Source organism: Gossypium hirsutum, chromosome A11 (genome assembly GCF_007990345.1).
Source record: "Gossypium hirsutum isolate 1008001.06 chromosome A11, Gossypium_hirsutum_v2.1, whole genome shotgun sequence".
Taxonomy (NCBI): Eukaryota; Viridiplantae; Streptophyta; class Magnoliopsida; order Malvales; family Malvaceae; genus Gossypium; species Gossypium hirsutum.
In genome coordinates, this window is record NC_053434.1 from 123,269,149 (window position 1) to 123,284,509 (window position 15,361).

Consider the following 15,361-nt stretch of genomic DNA (forward strand, 5'->3'; position numbering starts at 1 on the left):
TTTTTTTCCAGATTTTGATATTGACACAAATCACAACGGTTAATCCATTGACTAAAACCCTAGTGAGTAAAATATGAAAATAACAATTTAATATGACATTAAACATATGATAATATGTTTACCTAGGGGTGATCATGGGTCGGGCGGGCCGGGCCCGAGCTAAAAAACTCTTACCTCGGGCCTCGTTTTTTTGCCCAAGCCCATTTTTCGAGCCTATATTTTTATCCAAACCCTCCAATTTTTCGGGCTGGCCTTCGAGCCAGGCCGGGCCACCCAGCCCATAATCAGCTCTATGTTTACCCTATCGAATTTGGAAATAACTTAACCTAATAAATTTGATAGTTAGTATTTAATGAGATTAAAATTTTAAAATTTTAAAAAATAAATAGACTAAAAATAATCCAATCAAAATAAATGAACTAAATACACAATTTTTTTAATGTACTCCGTCATAAAAAAATTTAAAATAAATCATAATCCAAATTGTTAGAATCTAAACATAAAAGAATATATATATCCAAAACAATCCGAACCCCCCATATCAAACTCCTAAGACTTTAAAAGATGGATGGGATCATGGGGGATTAGTCGCTCATTTTTGTCCAAATTAATCATCCTCTTTGAATATAAAGGAGTTTCGTCTCGCTTCCAAATTACAAGCAGAAATATGAGTCTCGAGTTTGTTTGACCCCAATCCTTTTTATTTAATCCCTCAGAGCTACTCTTACTTAGAATTATTTATAGGTTGAGTTCGACTTTAAGGTTAGTCTAAAAATTAAGAGAGCTTAGATAAAAATATAAATTAAAAAAAAATTAGAACAAAAAAATAATATCTGTTTAGAAAATAGGTCCGGTATCAGGTAACTCGAATATACAAAAAAAAGTTATTTTTTAACTTTTTGGCTACCATTTAACTGTTATATTGTTATTATATAATTTTTATTTTATTGTTAATTTTGTTACTATTTTAGAGGTATTTATTTGTTAAGTTATACCTATCTTATTGTTATTTAAGTATATATTAATTTATTTTAATATTTTTAGTATTTTTGTTGTATTATATTTTAAAAAATTTTATATAAAAAAGTAATATAAAAAAGAATAATACGGTCGACCCGAACTCGAGTTTTAACATTTTTATATTTTTCAGGTTAAGTTGAGTTCGGGCCTAAAATTTTGATTGGGCTTTTTTCGAATTTAGTTCGACTTGACCCATGAGCATCTTTAATCTGTCATTGACCCTTGTCATTCATTTTATTTAATCCCAAAATAAAATGAATTTATACAGTCTTTAGTTTTTTAATTTTTATATTTTTTTAAAAATATAGAATTTAGAATTTTTTATAAATATTTTAAAATTTAAAAGTTATTTAAAATTTTTTTATTATTTATTTAGAGGGGTCAATTTTCTTCATTACAAAAATAAAAAAAGTACTTACACTCGATTTCTAAATTCAATTTACTTGTTTGGGTTCCACTACAAAAATTGAAATAACTCAATTTTAATTATTATTATTATTTATTTACTGCTGACGCCTAATTATCGCCACGGGGAGTATCGCTCTTTTTGTCAAACTATTCATCCTCTTTGAAGAAAAAGGGATATCTCCTCTCGCTCCAAATTAGAAGCAGAAAGTGAATCTCGAGCTTGTCTGACCCTAGTCCTTCTTTCTATTTAATCCCCAAATTGAAATGAGTTCATTTTTTTCCCAACGCTTTGGCAGCCGGCCTTCTCCCCTCTTCTCTTCACTGTAGACAAATCTAAGAAGTAAGTGCTATTTAATTTACCATCTCATTTTCGTCGCAGTCCATACATTTCCTGCTTTGATCTTGCAGAATTTCTTCTTCAATTACGTGGAAATTTCGTTTCATAGGGTCTGGTTTTGATAGTTCATATATTCTTTGATAGAACATTTTGGTATCGTTTGTTCCGAATTGGAAAAAAAATCGATTTTTTTTTCAATGATCTAATCTGATCTGAGTTAAATTTTCCCAGATCCGTGCTAAATGAGTGAAAACCAGGACGGCCCTAGCTCAATTAGGGTTGTTTCGGAAGCTGAGAGTGATGGACCTGGAAATGAATCCGAACCCGATGATACCCAGGTGAATGAGTCGATGTCGACTGGATCCAAGAAAAGAAGTCGGGAAGCCGATTATTCAGTGGAACAAAAAGGAAAAGCCCCCAAGAAACAGACATCGGGAAATGAAGCTTCAACTTCCCGACAACAACCAAAACAGAAAGAGACGAAAGATGACGGAAACAAAGTGAAAAATATCAACTGTAAAATAGATAGACGGAAAAAGACGGTAAAGTGTCCTAATTGAACTAAGAATTTCATATTAGATTGACATTATTGTTATTTATTATGCATACATTTTGAAGATAAAAAAGATCTTTTGATTTTTAATGATTTCTTAAGATTGGCCCTCGAACTACTGTGAGATTGCTGGATCTATTGTACCGAGTTATTTGATCTATCGGGTTATTTGAAGATGCTAGGTAGATTCAAAAAGATTAGTTTATTTGTGTTATTTATAATATTAATGATATTATTAGTATTTTCGTAATATTATTATTAATGATATTCTTTACTTTTATTTTTTTATTAGAATTGAAAATGTTTAATTAGAATAGAAAAGTATAATTAAAGTTTATAAAGATAAAAAAATGTTACATTCTGACAATCATATAATATGGTCACGTCATCTGGCAAGGATTTGACTGTTTTCTAAACAGACAATACCCCTCCAAAGAGAACAATACATCATATTTGTGCAGTTTGAAAATCTGACACTTTTTCTAACACGTGTTTTGTGCATATATTTGGTGTAATGAAGGACAAAATGACAGATATGGAAGTTCTGTTATGGAAGAAGCTGGTACCCTTTCCAGACTCGTTACAAATTCCTGCCTCCTTCAATCAAATCAGAAACGAGTGGCCATTGCGTCCTGATCTTCAAAAAATTTCCCAAAAGATGCAGGACATCAAGACCAAATCCAATAATGATGTGACACTGGATGGACTAAATCAGGAGTTAGATGCATTAGGGAAAAAACGAAAGGTACACTAATGATTACAAATCTAATTACTAAGTTTGCTTTCATGATCTAAATCTCCAATTTAACTTTCTAAATTGATTTTCTAGGAACAAGAAAGGGCTCTTGGTGCAGTCTTGGTATGCACATTTCTTATCATTGATCTTAACCAACATAGAGTTATTATTTCTTAGATAAGATAAACATTTCTTGTTTATAAATCGCTCATGCACAGACATGTTATTTCAAAGGTTTTTTAATGTATTTAGAGGAATCTTGGATGGTCATATTCAATATCCGTATCCGAATGTGTCGGTACATGGACACTTCGAGCAAAAATGAAGAGTTCGAACAACCTAGATTTTAAGTATCAGGCTGGAAACCTAATGTTTAGGACTCTCCCTGCTTCTCTTGTCCTGCATGGACTTTTGCATTGAGAATTATACATATTGTTGAATCCTTCTAAGTATTACAGACATACTTTTGTATGTATATATATGTTTGAAGCTACAAACTTAAATATGCATACCTTGACCTCTATATATTTTTTTTCTTTTTTGTAGTATACCATGTCTCAATGTATCAAAGTCGTTCTTAGACTTGCCCTCATAAAGTTAACATCTCTCCTTCTCGATCATTTTTTTATATTTCTCTTAAATTTCAGGACATCGACATGGCGACTGAGATTCAAATAGAAAGGGTATGATATATGCATACATACATATATTGCATTGAGAATCAGCTGACCTAAGAAGCATTTGGGAACTTGGATTTCAAAAGTAGTGCAAGTTAAATGATAGAATGTACATAAAATTTATTGTTTATAGTTATTTCTCAAATACATATATTTGTTGAATGCGTGTTAGTAATTAATTTGGAATTCATTTTTTTAATTAAAAAAAATTCAAATACATAATCGCATTCAATCTCAACTAATTTATTTATAATTATATACACATCATTTTTCGTAATTTATATTATAAATGAAATCAAAATCAAAATCTTCAAACTTCAATATGGCTACTACAAAATTATGACTTGTTTTCTATGTTTGTTGTTTTAGTGTTCTGAATACATGTCATGGCTTCTTCCTCAAGTTCAAGTTCAAGATCAAGTTGAAGATCAAGATCAAGTTCAAGTTGAAGATCAAGTTGAAGATCAAGATCAAGATCAAGTTGAAGATCAAGTTCAAGTTCAAGATCAAGTTGAATATCAAGTTCAAGATCAAGATCAAGTTCAAGTTCAAGTTCAAGATCAAGATCAAGTTCAAGATCAAGTTCAAGAAAATTTGTTCACCCCTGAAGGAATGCAATTGTGGAGTTCGGAAAACCAACTTTATGACGAAGACAATATTAGTTTGTCAGCTAATGAAGGAATACAGTTTTTAGTGATGAGGTTGGAAAACGAACTTTATGACAATAATAATAATGAAGTGTCCTTCGAAGATTTCGAAGGGCTAGCAGGGGATTTGGAGAAAACTACCGGCTTGGCTCCTCTTCCAGACAAACTCAAACCTTTTGCAGCCCAAATCAAAGAGGCTCGTGGGGAAACTGGGATTAACCATATGTTAATTGAAGTTATCGTCTGCGCTGCAATCAAGGAGATGAAATGTTTACCATCCTAGTCTGTGAACTGGAATATGTTGAAAAAATGGGGAGCGACACTGAGTTATGCTAAGCACAATGGTTTTCAAGTTAGCTTTGCTGATTTGTTACTCAAGAAGAATTGGAAATCATACGTTCTTGAAAGTTTGTTAACTAATGAAGAATTTCCGTCTAATTTGCGGAGTGTGGGTAGGTTGTTAACTAATGAAGAAATACAGTCTTTAGGGACTTGGTTGACGAGTTTGGAAGACCAAATTTATGACGGAAACAACAATGAAGTGTCCTTCAAAGATTTCGAATGGTTAGAAGAGGAATTGGCGAAAACTAAGGGCTCGGCTCCTCTTCCAGACAAGCTCAAATCTATTGCAGCCCAAATCAAAGGGGCTCATGGGAAAGATACTGGGATTAACCATCTGTCAATTGAAGTTATCGTCTGTGCTGCAATCAATGACATGGAATTTTTGCCATCCGAGTCTGTGAACTGGGATATGTTGAAAAAATGGGGAGCGACACTCAATTATGCCAAGCAAAATGGTTTTCAGGTGAGCTTTGCTGATCTGTCCCTGAAGAGGAATTTGAAATCCTACGTTCTTGATAATTACTCTTGGTCGAGGAATTTAACATTTTGAATTATTTTGGATTGGATCAATCTCTGGATCTAGTTATTTCATATTCGGGATGTTTTAAGTTTAGATCATCTTAGAGTTAAGGTCAATTTGAGTTCAGCCAGTTTAGGTTTAATTATAGATGAGGTTCAGACTTCAGGATTTCTATATTTACTCTCTCTACTAGAAACTGTGGTTTTTGGTATGGAATTGTGGTGTAGTTTGTTGTGTAACTTGTATTGTGTACGTGTGTATTTGTTAGTGTTATATAATCGTCTTGGTTGTATTTTTCATGTCTCATTTTTCTAACAGTACTCGAAATTTGAGATTTGTATTTGTAAATGTGCTCCATGGCAAATTTCGTTAATTTGAACATGCAAATTTAATTCACGATTATGATATTACTACTTAATTGGGCTTAAAGTAGGTCAAAACCAAAGCAATTCAAGTTGAAAAACTTTTTCACGTTAAAGTTTTCATGCTTGGGTAACTAAACAGGGAATGTCTTGAGTGAAAAATGTACAGTTAACTGTCATTATAAATTTCATATTTGGATGACTAAAATAAAAGTGGATTAAATGACAAAATTGTAACTATATTTAAAATAAAAAGTACCTAAAATTTGGGTCACTAACTAGACAGTTTACCCTACTTTTGTTTGGACTTTTTAGCGGTTGGGAAGATTTGTTGAAGCAGATGGGAAGTTTATTCTGAACGCGTTTATTTAGAACTGATTAAATTCTAAGTTTAGTGTTTGTATTTGCTTAAAATTACGTTTTGGTGATCAAGATTTAAAAAATTATTATATGATCACAAACATAAAGAATTTATTATGTTATTGTACAAGCCCAATTCTGCCCGGGCCCATTACAACCCAAACCTAACCACTAACCCATTACAACCCTATCCTAAGTCCAACAAAACAAAGCTTAAAAATTTAAAAAACCGTAGCCCGCAAATTTTTTTAGCAAAGAGGGAAACCCTAGATCTGCTGTCTCCTTTCAGCCGCCGCTACCCATGTTTGCCTCCACTACTCACGTTCTCCACCACCATGCGCCCACACATCACACCACCCACGTTCATCATACCTGCAAGGAATAGAAGCAATAAATAGTTGTAAATATGGCTATAAAAAGTCACAAATATTTATTGTAATTTTTTTTACAAACTCAATACAAAAAACACATAATCAATATTAAAAATACTCGGATCTTTGAATTCAAATACACATGCTACCAATACAAAAGAAAAATTCGAAGCAAAGAGGTGATTTTATTTTTTTTTATTTTCTCTCATTTTTTGAATTTTTTTTCTCTTATATAGATATATAATAAAAGAAGTAGAAGAGGCTTACTCTTGTTAATCGCAAAAAAAAATTAGCAACTTTTGGAGTTCTGACCGCCGTGCACGGCAACCAACGGTGGCAGAGCTCGCGGCGGTGCTCGGCTGGAGTTAGGCCGGACTTGGAGAGGGGAGGAGAGAGTTCAGAGATTTTTTTTTTAAGTTTAAAAAAAAAAAACAAAGATAGAATGATTTTTTTTTTAAAAAAAATGTGACTTAAATAGTAAATTAAAACGACGTCGTTTTGACCTAAGCTCATAAGCCTTAAAGTGACGTCGTTTTGCCCTTGTCCGACCCGACCCGCCTCAGGATCCTCGTGTTTTTAAGTAGAAGGGCTAATTGCACTTTTAGCCATTGTGATTTTTTATGGTTTTGCAATTAAGTTTCTTTTATTTCTAATTTTTTCCTGGAATTTTGCTTTGATTTTATTTTAGCTTCGTGTAAAGTGCTGCATTTTGGAGGGTGGGAATATTTTCTCCTTTAGTCCCTCCTTGTTATTCGCGCACTCGATTAGATCCTTTTCTTTTTTATTTATTTCCAGATTTGTCCCAAACTTTTGTTTTAAGTTCAATTAAGTTTTTTTTGTTATTTCGGCTTTTTTATTAAATTAATTAATTTTATTATTATTATTTTTACTATTATTATTTATTATCATTATTATTATTTATTATCATTATTATTACTACCATTATTATTATTATTATTATTTTACTATATTCATTATTATTATTACTATTATTATTATTTTTATTACTATTACCATTATTATTACTATTTCTATTATTATTATTGTTATTATTATCATTATAGTATTATTATTATTTTTATTACTATTATTTTATTATCATTATTATTTTTAAAATCATTTCATTCAATGTTTGTTTATTCATATGTTTATTTGCTTATTCTCAATTTAAATTAAATTTTTAGAATTTTCTTTATTATTTTATTTATTTATTTCATTTTTTTTGTTCTCATTATTATTATCTTATTATATATTTATTTATTCATTTATGTCTTTATACACCTGCAAGTTTATGTTATTCGTTATTATTATTGTATTTATATTATCATTTTCGTTATTATTATTTTATTACGCTTATTGCACCGCAATTTATCTTCATATTTTACTGACAAAATCGTAGTACATTTTACTCGATACTTTGACTTTTTTTTAAATAAGTAATTTTTCGTATTTCGAGATTCGAAAAGTCGTTCCCTAATTTATGGGGTTTTGATTTTCTAGATAAATTCGAACCAAATGAAGGTTTTAAAATTTTTTAATATTCTCGGGAATTAGGAAAAGATCGTGTTCTAACTTACGAAATATGATTTCTTTCTAAAACTGAGATAGTCAAATTTCTTTCAAAATAAATAAAATTTTCGGGGTTTATTCTCATTTTGAGGATTTAAGACATTGTGATTTACGAGACGTAATTTGTTTTCTCGATTAATGTGAAATATGTCATTTTATTAAAAAAATTTCAATTAAATTATATTTTAACAAAGGATTGTATTTTTTTAAAAAAATCTTTTTAAATTCTCAATTCTCGATACTAAGGCATTAATTAATCAACTAGTTATTAATTTTGGGCGTATCGAGGGTGCTAATCTCTTCTCGTGCGTAACCGACCCTCGAATCCGTTTTCTGGACTTTGTAGATCAAAAATTATCGTTTTAATAAACTTAATTTTTTATTTAAAATGATTAAATTACGAAGTAATCTGATCACACTAAAATAAAAATAAAAAGATTGGTGGCAACTCCTATTTTTTATTTTTATATTACGACTTTGCAATCTCGATCTTCTCTGTCGCTCCAAATTACGTAGAATAACTTGGAATCGTGAGCTTTCTTTAATGGCACTTGTCCATTCCCCTTTTTAATTAAGTTCTTACTGGCGACTTTCTTGGTTTCATCTGCTTTACTCTTTGGTAGTTGCCCCTTCTCCTCTCTTCCCCGCTGTACACACATCAAACCGGTAAGCACCGCTGAATTTTTTTTCAACTGTTATTTGGACTCTGGGTTCACGACTGAATTTATCAATTCATTACCATGTCTTGCTTTGATTTTGCTTTGATTTGCTAAATTTACTTTCCTGTCTATAAAACTTCAAACAGTAAAACCTTAGAAAATAAACACCAAAATCTCAAAATTAAGTGGCTCCAGATTTGGCCGAGGAATCTATGAGCATACGTGAAAGAGAGATCCCCCAATCTATGAACATTTGGGTGCCTTGTTCGGAATTGGGAAAAATATGATGTATTTTGTTCAATTATTTTATCTGATTTTATTTAAAATTCTCAGATCTGTGCAAGATGTTTGGCAGAGGCAACAGTACGGATGTTACTGACATGGACCTTCAACAGCTACAAAGTGATACGTCATTAGAGAGAGACAACGTTGAAAAGAACTGGTACCAGGAAAACTTTTATATTAGTGAATCATCAACTTCCCAGCAACAACCAGAATCAGAAATGAAAGTAGAGCATCAGTTTCCGGAAGTGTGTAGTGATTCCAGATCTGTGAGGAAACGGATGAAAATTCTCATGGACAGAATTCACAGACAGAAAATGGCCGTAAGTCTCTTAATTGAATTTAGTAATTCATATTCAATTTGCATTATTGCTATTTATTATACATATATGTTTAAAGTAAAAAGATCCCTCATCAACTGACTTGCTATGATTGGATCTTGCTTTATAAAGCACGGTTTATCCTTACTCTATAAGATACCTTTTCTCTATGGACAATACTGAGGACAGTCTTCACCTACAAAAGAGAAAAAAATGAAAATAAAAAGCCTACAAATGACAGAAAAATGAAAAAACCGTGAGAACCTATGTCTCCAATGTAACACAGAATATTTTGTTTCTTAATACTTGTTTTGTGTATATTTGGTAAAATGAAGGACAAGGTGTGATAACTGTACAGTTTGAAAATCTGACACTAGTTTCTTTAATACTTGTTGTTTCTTTAACACTTTTTTGTGTGTATATATTTGGTGTAATGAAGGACAAAAGGACAGATTTGGAATTACTGTAATGGGTGAAACTGAAACTGAAAGCCTTTCCTGTCTCGTTACAAATTCCTGCCTCCTTCAATCAAATCAGAAATGAGTGGCCAATCCGTCCTGATCTTCAAATAATTCTCCAAAAGATGCAGGACATCAAGGCCAAATCCAAGGATCGTGTTTTAACAGAAAATGATATGAATGGGGAATTGGGTATAGTAATTCAGGAGTTAGATACTTTAAGGGCTCGACGATTAAAGGTACACTAATGATTACAAATCTAATTACTAAGTTTGCTTTCATGATCTAAATCTCCAATTTAACTTTCTAAATTGATTTTCCAGGAACAAGAAAGGGACCTTGATGCAGTCTTGGTATACACATTTCTTATCATTGATCTTAACCAACATAGAGTTATTGTTTCTTAGATAAGATAAGCATTTCTTGTTTATAAACCACTCATGCACAGACATGTTTTTCAAAGGTTTTTTAATGTGTTTAGAGGAATCTTGGATGGTCATATTCAAAATTCGTATCTGAATGTGTCGGTACATAGACACTTCGAGCAATAATGAAGAGTTCAAACAACCTAGATTTTAAGTATCAGACCAGGAAACCTAATGTTTAGGACTCTCCCTGGTTCTCTGTCCTGCTTGCATTGAGAATTATACATATTGTTGAATCCTTCTAAGTATTACAGACATACTTTTGCATGTATATATATGTTTGAAGCTACAAACTTGAATATGCATATCTTGACCTCTATTTTTTATATTTGTAGTATATCATGTGTCAATGTATCAAAGTCGTTCTTAGAGACATGCCTTTGTAAAGTTTACGTCTCTCCTTCTCAATCATTTATTTATATTTCTCTTAAATTTCAGGGCACCGACATGGGGACTAAGAATCTAATAGAAAAGGTATGATATATGCATGCATACATATATTGCATTGAGAATCAGCTGACCTAAGAAGCATTTGGGAGCTTGGATTTCAAAAGTAGTTCAAGTTAAATGATAGAATGTACATAAAATTTATCGTTTATAGTTATTTCTCAAATACATATATTTGTTGAATGCGTGTTATTAATTTGGAATTCATGGTTTTTTTTATTAAAAAAAATTCAAATACATGACTTGTTTTCTATGTTTGTTGTTTTAGTTTTCTTCAGAATTTCCATGGCTTTTTTCTCAAGATCAAGTTCAAGAAAGTTTGTCAACTCTTGGAGCTCAATTCAAGAGTTTGGAAAACCAACTTTATGACGAAAACAATAATAAAGTGTCCTTCAAAGATTTCGAAGGATTAGAAGAGGCATTGAAGAAAACTAATGGCTTGGATCTTCTTCCAGGCTACCTCAAACCTATTGCAAACCAAATCGAAAAGGCTCATGGGGAAGCTACTGGGATTGCTCATGAATATATTCAACTTTTAGTCTGCGCTGCTATCAATGAGATGCAAGAATCGGCAGTGAAGTCTTTGAACTGGGATACGCTGAAAAAATGGGGAGCGACTCTCAATTATGCTAGGCAACTTGGTTTTCAAGTGAGCTTAGCTGATGAGTTACTGAGGAAAACTTTTGTTGCCTACATGTGTTTCAAATTTTTGATAAACCAACCTAATGACAAAAAGAACAATCAAGTGTCCGACGAAGATTTGGAAAGCCAAGTTTATGGAAGTTGGTCAACTTTTGGAGCTGAATTCAAGAGTTTGGAAAACCAACATTATGAAGAAAACAATAATAAAGTGTCCTTCAAAGATTTCGAAGGATTAGAAGAGGCATTGAAGAAAACTAATGCTTTTGGTCTTCCAGACTACCTTAAGCCTATTGCGAACCAAATCGAAGAGGCTCGTGGGAAAGCTGCTGGGCTTGTTCATGGATGTATTCAAATTTTAGTCTGCGCTGCTATCAAGGAGATGCAAGATTCGGCATTGGAGTCTTTGAACTGGGATACGTTGGAAAAATGGGGAGCGACGCTCAATTATGCTAGGCAACTTGGTTTTCAAGTAAGCTTTGCTGATGAGTTACTGAGGAAAACTTTTGTTGCCTACATGTGTTTCAAATTTTTGATAAACCAACCTGATGACAAAAAGAACAATCAAGTGTCCGACGAAGATTTGGAAAGCCAAGTTTGTGGAAGTTGGTCAACTTTTGGAGCTGAATTCAAGAGTTTGGAAAACCAACTTTATGAAGAAAACAACACTAAAGTGTCCTTCACAGATTTCGAAGGATTAGAAGAGGCATTGAAGAAAACTAATGCTTTTGGTCTTCCAGACTACCTTAAGCCTATTGCGAACCAAATCGAAGAGGCTCGTGGGAAAGCTGCTGGGCTTGTTCATGGATGTATTCAAATTTTAGTCTGCGCTGCTATCAAGGAGATGCAAGATTCGGCATTGGAGTCTTTGAACTGGGATACGTTGAAAAAATGGGGAGTAACGCTCAATTGTGCTAGGCAACTTGGTTTTCAAGTGAGCTTTGCTGATGAGTTACTGAGGAAAACTCTTGTTGCCTACATGTGTTTCAAATTTTTGATAAACCAACCTGATGACAAAAACAACAATCAAGGCAAATTTCGTTAGTTTGAACATGCAAATTCAATTCATGATTATGATATTACTACTCAATTGGGTTTAATGTAGGAGTAGGAGGATTAATTTTGCTCCTTTTTTATGCATGCACGATACACTCAAAGAATTAGTATCAATCACAAGGTCAAAGTCAGAAGCAATTTAAGTTCAAAATAATCATCTATGTACAATACTTTGTTGCAAAGACTTTTCAAGACATTCAATTAAAAGAATCTTGTGATTGGAGGACCATCACCCAAAGAATGTTGATATTTTTCAAGTCTTAAAAGATTAGTTGACTTGCTTTTTAGAGGTGATACATTCCTGATTTGAGAAGACCCTGTGAAAGAGCTATATCTTAGTTTTAAAACACATTTTATATCACCTTATTTCAATTTGGGAGCCCAAAATATTAACTATTTTAGTAAAACTGCGTGAGCTGAAAATTGTCTCCAATCTAACCCAGGATATTTTTTTGTTAATGCTTCTTTTGTGTGTATATTTGGTGAAATGAAGGACCAGAAGGCAGATCTGGTTAGATCATAGGGTGAAGACTTTACCCCAAGTCAACCAAATCAAAACACCATTGCAAGCTGATCTCCAAGTCAATACGCAAAATATCAAGAATATCGACGGCGAGCTCAAGGATGACCATTTGGCAGGATCTGAGGTAATGCAAAAATTGCTCGAAAAATTAGATCTACAATCATATGAGTCAACGCAAAATTTTCTTTACAGAAAACTAGGCCTACTATTATACGAGGTAATCTAATGCTTACAAATCTAATTACTAAGTTTGATTTCATGATCTAAATCTCCAATTTAATTTTCTAACTTGGTTTTTCAAGAGTTCGAGAATGAATTGGAGCTGGTATGCATATTTCTTATCATCGATATAATTTCTTGTTTTTAGACCTAGCAAAAGCCATTTTCAGCCATCTTACTTGGATTCGAGTGTTGCTATCAAATGTGAATTCATATACATATATTCTCTATATGTCTATGTTCAACTTTTTCCAAGTTCTTTCATGTATTCCAAGGAATCTTGGATGATCATATCCGAACATGTATCAGTACATTAGTCATTTATAAATCATATTATAATTATAATGACATTTTATACTAGAGTAGTTTTTTAGACCTAGCAAGAAGCCGGATACGGATTCATGTCTAACGCGAGTGTGTTTAACATTTTGTAAGTTTTTTAAATGATTTTGATGAATCTTGGATAGCCATATTCTATACTTGTACCCGAATATGTGTCGAACACATATACTTCAAACAAAATGAATTGTCCAAACAATATGTACAGTCGGCGCGATTAGACCTATTGAACCTATCGCGTAAGACTCCGAATTTTGCATTAAAAAAATGTACTTATTCTTGAACCCTTCTGTGCTAATATTTACAAATCTAATTACTAAGTTTGATTTCATGATCCAAATCTCAAATTTTAACTTTCAAACTTAGTTTTCCAGGACTCGGAAAAAAGCGAGTTTACCAACTGGGCTTTCTTACAGTATGTCTCAATGTCTCAAGTAATTCTTAAACTTGCCCTTGTTTTCCATCTTTCCTTCTCAATCATTTATTTTTATCTCTCTTAAATTTCAGGATTATAATGTGAAGACACTGAGAAAAGAGGTATAATATATATATACATACTGCATTGAACATCAGCTGGCTTAACTAGCATTCGAGAACATGGATGGTGTAAGGTATCTGAGAGAACACACACATACACTACATTGAACATCACTCGGTCTAACTAGCATTTGAGAGCATGGATGGTATAGGCTATATGATAGAACACATAAATGTATCAAACCATGAATTTGTTCAGTGCATATTAGTAAATTCATATCTTTTATGTTTTTCAAATACATCACATTAAATCTCAATCCTATACAATCGGATCCAAATCCAGAATTTGAAAAATTCATGTTTCTAATATGGATCTTTTTTGTGTGTTTATTGTCTTAGCTGGTTTTCTTTGGCGTATGCTCTTCCTGAAGATCATAAAAGTGGTATGTCTCTTAGGTCTACAGTTACTAATTTGATGAAACAACTTCATACAAAGACAACAACAAAGTGGAGTACGAAGACTTTCCAGGCTTAAAGGATACATTACAAAAGACTGCCAGGGGGAAATTCCAGACTAACTCAAACCTATTGGGATCCGAATAGAAAATGCTCATAGAAAAGCTACTGAATTTTCCCATACTAGAATACAAATTCTGGTCTCCGCGATAGAAGATATGTTACTTGAGGATTTGGACTAGGGTACATTGAAAAAGTGGGTAGCAGCGCTCAATTACGCTAATGAACATGGTTTTCAAGTAGAAATTGTTGATAATCTGTTGCGGAAGAAGATGGTTGACTACTTTCTGAGCTGCCATGGTTGTAAATCAAAGGATTATAGTTAATCCGGTATCTAATATTCTGCTATGTTTTAATGTCTCATTCTATATCAAGTACTTGTTATGTTATGTTTGAACTTTACGGTGAATTGTTGTATTGAGTATGTTTTTGGGTCATAATCGTGTTTAATTTGTTTAATCAATTTAATCATATGTGTCTCATATATCATGCTTACATGGAAAATCTAATCCATATAATATCTAAATAAATCTTTGGGTAAATTACAAAACTAGTCACTTTTGTTTGTCTCAGATTACATTTTAGTCACTTATGTTTGAAATGTTACGTTTTAGTCACTTACATTATCGTTTTGTTACGAAGTGGTCACTCTACTGTTAAACTCCGTTACCTCCCTAACGGTAGTCCTGCGTAGCAATCCAAATGGGTTTTAAATGCCAACTTTGATGTCCAGTTGCTGGGATGAAAATATGTTTTTAATTAAATAAATATAATTTGGACTACCGCGTATGACATCTAAGTTGATATTTAAAACTTATTTGGACTGCCATGTAGGATTGTCATTAGGGGTAAATGAGTTTAACGGTAGTGTGACCACTTCGTAACAAAACGATAACTTAAGTGATTAAAATGTAATCTAAAGTAAACAAAAGTGATTTTTATAGTTTACCCTAAGTCTTTGGAATGTAAAAGGGTAGTTTTAAAATTTTGGAGTATTAATAAGAATCGCATTTTCAATTAAACAAAATTTGATAATAATTTATTTTAATTTGATTAAATTCTCATTAATACTCTACTTCAATTTCTCAAAATTTTAAAC

General features: G+C 32.3%; 2 protein-coding genes and 1 long non-coding RNA gene across 8 annotated transcripts; 2 read left to right on the forward strand and 1 right to left on the reverse strand.

The window, feature by feature from the left end:
- Window positions 1-1,513: 1,513 nt before the first annotated feature.
- On the forward strand, window positions 1,514-5,636 carry LOC107936784 (uncharacterized). 3 transcript variants are annotated; one of them, XM_016869545.2, is made up of 6 exons: window positions 1,514-1,768; window positions 1,997-2,307; window positions 2,839-3,063; window positions 3,148-3,177; window positions 3,702-3,737; window positions 4,101-5,636. In XM_016869545.2, exons 2-6 carry the CDS (start codon window positions 2,008-2,010, stop codon window positions 4,659-4,661), a joined length of 1,152 nt encoding a protein of 383 aa, XP_016725034.1. In that variant the 5' UTR covers window positions 1,514-1,768; window positions 1,997-2,007; the 3' UTR covers window positions 4,662-5,636. The 3 variants fall into 3 exon arrangements, with proteins under 3 accessions (XP_016725034.1, XP_016725036.1, XP_016725035.1); XM_016869547.2 differs by lacking the exon at window positions 3,702-3,737; XM_016869546.2 differs by lacking the exon at window positions 3,148-3,177.
- A 417-nt stretch (window positions 5,637-6,053) lies between these two features.
- LOC121209515 (uncharacterized) lies at window positions 6,054-7,084 on the reverse strand. Its single transcript, XR_005904640.1, has 2 exons — window positions 6,601-7,084; window positions 6,054-6,334 (listed from the first exon to the last, which is right to left on the reverse strand). It is a non-coding gene; the product is annotated as an uncharacterized lncRNA (long non-coding RNA).
- Window positions 7,085-8,362: 1,278 nt separating this feature from the next.
- Window positions 8,363-12,222, forward strand: LOC107936783 (uncharacterized). 4 transcript variants are annotated; one of them, XM_041080298.1, is made up of 6 exons: window positions 8,377-8,568; window positions 8,895-9,166; window positions 9,603-9,860; window positions 9,945-9,974; window positions 10,485-10,520; window positions 10,762-12,222. In XM_041080298.1, exons 3-6 carry the CDS (start codon window positions 9,747-9,749, stop codon window positions 12,175-12,177), a joined length of 1,596 nt encoding a protein of 531 aa, XP_040936232.1. In that variant the 5' UTR covers window positions 8,377-8,568; window positions 8,895-9,166; window positions 9,603-9,746; the 3' UTR covers window positions 12,178-12,222. The 4 variants fall into 4 exon arrangements, with proteins under 4 accessions (XP_040936235.1, XP_040936232.1, XP_040936234.1 ...); XM_041080300.1 differs by lacking the exon at window positions 9,945-9,974; XM_041080301.1 differs by having other exon boundaries at window positions 8,363-8,568; window positions 9,603-10,520.
- Window positions 12,223-15,361: the final 3,139 nt, after the last annotated feature.

Excerpts from the sequence above, each read along its gene's own strand:
- LOC107936784 (XM_016869545.2), top strand. The coding sequence starts at position 2,008 with ATGAGTGAAAACCAGGACGGCCCTAGCTCAATTAGGGTTGTTTCGGAA. Across the intron at positions 3,064-3,147 it reads CATTAGGGAAAAAACGAAAG|GAACAAGAAAGGGCTCTTGG; the intron begins GTACACTAATGA and ends TTGATTTTCTAG. Across the intron at positions 3,178-3,701 it reads GGGCTCTTGGTGCAGTCTTG|GACATCGACATGGCGACTGA; the intron begins GTATGCACATTT and ends CTTAAATTTCAG.
- LOC107936783 (XM_041080301.1), top strand. The coding sequence starts at position 10,323 with ATGTTTGAAGCTACAAACTTGAATATGCATATCTTGACCTCTATTTTT. Across the intron at positions 10,521-10,761 it reads CTAAGAATCTAATAGAAAAG|TTTTCTTCAGAATTTCCATG; the intron begins GTATGATATATG and ends TTGTTGTTTTAG.